Source organism: Plectrocnemia conspersa, unplaced genomic scaffold (genome assembly GCF_051122295.1).
Source record: "Plectrocnemia conspersa isolate PC_06_02 unplaced genomic scaffold, ASM5112229v1 ptg000001l, whole genome shotgun sequence".
Taxonomy (NCBI): Eukaryota; Metazoa; Arthropoda; class Insecta; order Trichoptera; family Polycentropodidae; genus Plectrocnemia; species Plectrocnemia conspersa.
In genome coordinates, this window is record NW_028277165.1 from 23444374 (window position 1) to 23451697 (window position 7324).

The 7324-nt window shown below is 30.3% G+C and overlaps 1 protein-coding gene across 1 annotated transcript; it reads left to right on the forward strand.

The window, feature by feature from the left end:
- The first annotated feature begins 689 nt into the window (after positions 1 to 689).
- RpL30 (ribosomal protein L30) lies at positions 690 to 1623 on the forward strand. Its single transcript, XM_088189185.1, has 4 exons — positions 690 to 717; positions 797 to 843; positions 926 to 1071; positions 1395 to 1623. Exons 2-4 carry the CDS (start codon positions 823 to 825, stop codon positions 1579 to 1581), a joined length of 354 nt encoding a protein of 117 aa, XP_088045311.1. The 5' UTR covers positions 690 to 717; positions 797 to 822; the 3' UTR covers positions 1582 to 1623.
- Positions 1624 to 7324: the final 5701 nt, after the last annotated feature.

Genomic DNA, 7324 nt, shown 5'->3' on the forward strand with positions numbered 1-7324 from the left:
AATGAATCTTTCATTAGGCGGCTTCCATAAATGATGTCACAGGTATTTAGTAATTTTGTTACCCCTCCCCCCTATGTTACAAGATGTCATTGAGATAGACTCCTGTTTGTTTCGCACTGTCACAATTTCACTCAAATCTGTGACATAATTTATGGATGCCGCCTTGGCATAATAAAACTATTTATCTGAACAAAAATATTCTATGAGTGATGTAGTGAGCCATATAGGCGGATTAATATAACTATTGCAAGTTACAGTTTGTGAATCACTTTTTTCATTCGCAATTTCTCGTTTTTCCACAAGGAAATATGTAATTTTTAAGTACACACCACATAAAGAATGTATAATATGCGTTTAAATAAATTTTACAATACATAATAACCGGAAACGGTATAAATTACCATATAAATGCTCATTAATATGGTAATCAATATCGTAAAGAGGCGCTAGTACCAGAAGTGCATATTAAAGAAATATAAGATAAAAAATCTAGATATTGATTGCAACAGCAATGGCTCAATTTAATATGCTTAATAATATATTATTATTATTAATATTAAAAAGTAGAAACGTTCGTGAATAATACGCATAATTAGGCGTGGAATGCATTGTAAATAATATTAATTAAAATTAATAATAATTTTTTCGTTTTAAATTCTAGCAACACTGTGCGTTCGGCGTCATTCCTCCTTTCCACCTTCGGTTCGGCTAACTGTGGTACGTTGGCGTCGGCTCTTCTTGTTTATCCGTAAATTCTATTCAAATTCAATCAACATATCATTATTTTTAATTCCAGAGCTCAGTCAGACAACTAAACTCAAAATGGTGGCCCCAAAAAAAGAGGCGAGTTTTTTCACGAGACACGTGTACCTAACCTAACTTTTTATGAGAATGACATTTAATGGATTGATTTTGCACATTGCAGAAAAAGGATAAGGAGTCCATCAACTCCAGACTTGCCATGGTCATCAAGTCCGGCAAGTACTTCCTCGGCTACAAACAGACCTTGAAGATGCTTCGTCAAGGAAAGACCAAGCTCGTCATCATCGCAAATAACACCCCCCCGCTAAGGTGAGACTACTAAGAAGTAGACTTTCCCACTGAAATTGTTACGTATATGAAAGCATATGGAGTCGTAGGACTAAGAAGTATGGTTTCTTTATTTGAATCGCGCATTATCACCAATCGTGTAATTAAAATACTCGTTTGATGATCACGCGTGTTATTATAAATTGATCAAATTATGGGAAATCTATGGAGTGGTCGATGTAGACGGACTCAAATGCTTCATGTATTGGTACTTCATCAAAGGGTAATTGATTTTACTCGATGATATTGTGAAATAAATGAATATAGCTTTTGTGCATTTATAGTAATTGCTGTTTTTATTGCAGAAAATCTGAGATCGAGTATTATGCCATGCTCGCCAGAACCGGTGTTCACCATTACACCGGAAATAATATTGAGTTAGGCACTGCTTGTGGTAAATATTACCGTGTGTGCACAATGTCAATCACGGACCCGGGAGATTCTGACATCATTAGGTCCTTGGAGAAGAAGGAGGCTGCGCCGACGTCATAAATTATTGATCCTTTTTTATGATTAATAAAAACTGAAAAACAATTTTTGTCTTTTAAATTAAAATCATCATACATCTACCATATTAATATTTTACAATTGAGTCCGATAAAAGTATTTATTTATCTTAAGTTATCGCTATCAGGGCTGCAAGTTGTTTCTCTATGGTCATCATTAGTCGGTTTAACTCTGGTTTTATGTAATTTTAAGAGGTTCAACGGTGAATATTTTATTTGAGTTTTGAAATTTAACCAGTCACGAGAATTAAGATTACAGCTATAAAGTAGATATTAGTGATCTATAGCTATTGCTTCCTGTATATTGGAACGCATTTGTTTCATTAATCAAAAATAATGGTAAAGAGTTGGGAGTGGTTAATTATATTTTTTTTTCGGTATGATTAATTAAATATGAATTATCACGTTTGATGAATAGGCAAGGATTTAAATCGAAATCACTAAAAGAATGTCTGGAGCTAATCTATTTATTTACATTTTTAAGATATTTGCTAAAATAAAAATTGACAGTGTTGCTTGGATTATTAAACAAACTCTTATGAAAATATGTGGAAGATTCTATTCAGGAAAATATTAACCGTGTTTATGAAGAACGGATATCCACATTTTGTGCTTCCTGTTCTATATATATAGCTATATATTATATAATACGGTGGCAGCAAGATGAGCATCTACCATTTCAGTGATACAGTATTAGTACTAGGATTTTTTTGTTGTAATAATAAATCAGCTAAAATATATTTTTCATTATTATAATTTGCTTAGCAAAGTTTTGAACAGAATAAATGGTTTGGAAATTAGGTTTAATGAAAACTTGAAGGCTTAAATTGAGTATTTTATTTACAGCTTTATTTGAAATGTTTTAGGTACATCTGTCATTTGATGAATAATGTATATTTTCAGAGAGAGAGAGAGAGAGATCATATTTTTTTCACAGCAATATAGTTTATTTTTTTGTTTGGGTATGTTCATATTAATAATCGCTGACTAAAATAACGGTGAATTCACAGGGACAATTTAGCACTTAATTAAAATATAATGCATTAAATCTAATTTGAATTAAATTTTTATATTAACTTTACTCCTTAAAATATTTAGTTTATTAAATGATAAATATAAATAATATTATAAAGAAAATTAGGAGTGTCGCTGTTATTATAAAAATTGGCATAATAAATACGAATTATATAAAATATTTAAAATAAACGTCAGACCTGTCAACTTTACTTACTTCTGAGCACAATGTATTTTTTATGAAAAATTTAATTTGAAGTTGTGCAGTGTATAACTTTTAAAGAATAATCTTTACATAACGTAAGTAAAAACTTTTGTGGATTGAAGTTTTATCGATTTTCAGTATCTTAAATTCATTCCGGCATCGTTTGCAATAATCAGGTAGATTTATGTATGCGAAGGTATATTTTAGTTTTTGCAAGCTACGTAAAAAACTTTTTTTTGTATTATGAATATATTTGAGAATTGTTTTATTATAAAAGGAAAATTTATCCTTCATCTTAAAACGATACGGCGAAGCAATTTAATTACAAGTAATTGCAGATGCAGGTTTTTAACTTTGGATTTTGAGTTCGAATGGTTGTGACTTTGCAGCCAAAAAGACACCAGAATAATTGGAAATAGTTTATTTTTATTATTAGTTCTATTTTTTAGAAGCTGAGATTGTCACCGTGACGTCCTCTGGATGATTCAATGATGTTTGGGCTCGACTCAGATCATTTCAAATTATCTGGTCATCTGCCGGTATGACAAAGTATCACATCTTTTATACTATTGATTCGAGATAGTTCTGGCGAATCACATATGAGGATGTTAGTGGGCCAATTGCGTCGCATGTTGATTCTACTAACTAAATATGTTTATGCATTAAAATGAAACTTTCAAAGATCGTCGTTATAAGGGTTTTTGGGCAGAATTTGTCTATTGCGCATTTTTTATGCATAAAAGGGTAGTATTTCCGGTACTTGCGAGTAGTAAAAGAGAGCTGCGCAAGCCCAGATAGTCCCTGAAATACTCCAATTATTACCAAATGTTTAGAATTGAGTTATTTAATATATTGATTGATATTTTGTCAAAACGAGTTGTTTATTACCTCTACACAAGTTTGAAACTTTCGTTTGAGTAACCTTACAGTTAATGTTGCAGTTGGTTGGACCCTCACAAACATTAATTAAATATGTAAATAAAGCTAATGCCAAGATACTATAATCCACGAATCGTGAAAATTTACTATATTTTACACGTAAACTGATATTTACCAGAAATAAAAATTTCTAATTGCATAAAGTGTAGAAATGCATTTGGGCGCAAAGTTTGTATGAATATTTAGTTATAAAATATGTAAAATTTGCCGCACAATGAAATTTTTGTATTTTTACTCATGAATGTAAATTGAATACAATTTTCCTAAATTATTATTATAAAAAAATCCTAATTTATTATTGTGTTCAATTCGCTTGAGGGAGAAATGAAAATAAAATTCTAACTTATAGGCATATATTTTTATTTGTGTTAAAATAATTGTTTTAAATTGTATCTTAGTTCATCACAGTATAGTAAGATACATATTATCGAATGTCATTTAGTAATAAGTAGTTTTATCACGATGTTTTGCTACATTGACCACACTTCAATTTGGAAGCAACGGTTAATGATTTATTAGACATGTGACATATGTACACTGGAACTAAGTAAACTATTTTTAGTCATAAAATTAACGCAATTATCATGTGAAAAATCTTATAAAAAAATACTGAAGTTAATTTATTTACGAGTTCTATCCAAAATATTTATTTGTATTAAAATATTTTTTGATGTCTTATTTAGAAATCATCTAAAAATCATAAAGACTGTTTTATATATTTTGGGATATTTTTATTCGTTTAATGTAGTCATAAGGCAATAATTTCTGATTATTTTTTAGTAAAGTAATACATGGCTAAGGCTAAAGTTAAAACTTTCTCATTATTCTTTCATGAGCAATGAAAATCGATGTTAACCAACTCGATTTTCCGACAATTTCCGACCAAGGTTCCATCCGTTACGATATATACAAATTATGTTCTGTATATTTATTTTATTTATATTAATATTTTTTTATAATATAATATGTATTCATTAATATAACACTATAACAATTAACTTGGTACAATAAGATATTCAATCAGTATAATAAGACATTTAGATTAATACAATAACTTAATTAATACGACCGTCATAGCAATTTATCTTCATAATTTGAAAACCTTGCTATTTATATACAAACAAGGCCATTCTCGCTTCAATAATTGATTAATGAAATAATTTGCGGTTTCTTGAAATTGAAGATAATATAACGTGAAAGCGAAAACATTTTCGTATACTATTTTTTTAATATATATTCTTAACTGTATAATTTAGCAATCTATATTTGATAATAGTGCGATATCGAGTTCCTGAATAATCAAGGAATTGCGTTATCAATAATTGTATAACGAAATATAAAACATATTAGAAGTAAATTAAATCAGCCGCGAGTGAATTTAAAGGCGAGCGGACGTGTTTTAAATTAATAAATGTTTTAAAATGTAATTATTATGGTTGCCTCCTTATGGATGAGTATGACGAACTTATGAGTGTGTATATCTCAGTGAAATATAAATGTTAAATTGTAGGCGAATCTGGGTGATAAAGCTTGTGCCATATAAAGTGAGGTGTGGGTGTTATCATATTTTATTTTGATTAATCTAATCTAAAATATTGTTGAATATTCAGATTTCAAAGTTTCCGGTGAAATTATTCGGTACAGCTATATTTTGTTTTGTTGTTTACAGCCGCTATGCAAACATCCGTCGAGTAGTCACTGTTTAAAATTTTCATTTCATCTCAATTAATAAATAACCCGGGGTCAAGCAGAAGTTTGAAAACCAGTTACTATATTGTGTAATAGTAACAACAAGATTTCATTCACAATGCTCGGACAAAAAGGTTTGCGCGAGCTGCTCGGAAAATCAAACCTCATACCCGCGAAACTTTTCTGACATGCGTGGAAAACCATTGGAAAAAGGGACGTTTTAAATGAAAATTTGTGTGCATCGCACATTAAGTGCTATATGTGTTTTAATGTAATATTATAAGCTAATTGAAAAACGTAATCCGCCTCCAGCTCTAAAAGATATATGGATAAAAATATAAATGGACAAAAGCTCGATGAGGGTGTAAATGTACATATGATATTTGCGATAAAGTGTAAAAGTTTTTTTATTTTATTTATATAATTTTTACTTTATTTTGTGATATGTATTATTTATAATACGAAGGTGTAGATTTTTCATTTACATTACAGAGTGCAAAAAAAAGCATTTTATTTTGTGATTGACTTACGATACTTTTATTGATATTTTAACATTGAACCTCAATGAATTTGGTGAGCCTTGAAGTCTTACGCATCCTTTTTTTCACATCAAACGCGCACAGAGTTACAGAAATCATTAAAAAATCTGTGAATAAGTAATAAGTTCTTCAGTGACTATGGATTGAAATAAAATATTTGCGTCTTGAATCAACAAATACAAAAATTTCGCGACGCACACCTATTTTTGAGATAAGCGTTAAACGATAATAAAGGGTGGGCTTTTTAAAATTTTGTTTTGATCAACAAAAAAATTCTATATATTTCGGTCATAGTAGATACCACCGATAAACATACTAATCATAAATATTTTTCAAAGGCGTAAAAGCATTTTTATTATTAAGAAGACGCGTCTCATTGTTTCGCTTTTCGAAGCAAAATATCATTAATTTTGGAGCGCACAAAAAAACGACTACCTGTAATGCTCATGTATACGCATTGTTTCATTCTAAGATTCGAGATAGTATACTCGAATATTTGATCAATTATTCAAATATTCATATAGTTGAAAATTGTACAAATAATTTGAATAATAAAATATTCGATTGAGAACCCTATTAACAATATTTCTCTTCTGTAATATTTAGTCTAATTTTTCGTAACGGATTGATGATAATCTAATGTGAGTGATTTATTTTTTTGTTGTTCAAGTGATCGTGATGGTGACCTTTATATTGTGACTAATGTTCGGGGATTAGAAACCCCCGTAAAATTATCTGAAGAATATTCTATTTTTCAGAAACAGAAATTGACAAAGCTATTATAAACACACTGCCATTTTTACTATCTTTGTATATCCCTTGCATAGGGTGGGCCATATTTTTTTGCACTTTTAAAAATTAAATTCGGAAAATCATGGCTTAGAAACAATTCATCATTTCGCGGCTGGCAATCCTCGAATCTGGCATCTAGGTTGCTGTTTAATTCAAGTAAATATGACTTTTGAGATAGCCCCATAAAAAAATCAAGAGAGCTGTGGAGGGAGTGGCATGGGACAGCACATCTACCCAATATCAGTTTACTAGAAAACATTTCCTTTACCACCGGCTTAGTCACATTGGATATATAGCACGTTGCACATTTTATATTTGTGTAGTTTCAAGTCCAGTTGCAAAATTCGACGCAAAGTTGATTTTGGTATCGCTATAGCAGCAGAAAGCTTGCGAGTCAACAAGCCTGGATCTTCTCGTACAGACTTGTTTACTGTGCGACATTATAGAGAGAAATATCGGTTAGTCATACGTTTCTGAAAGGATATCAATGGTTTTGAATCACGAACTTTGATTTGTCAATCAGAATAGGAAGCGAATTATTTAGTCTAGGG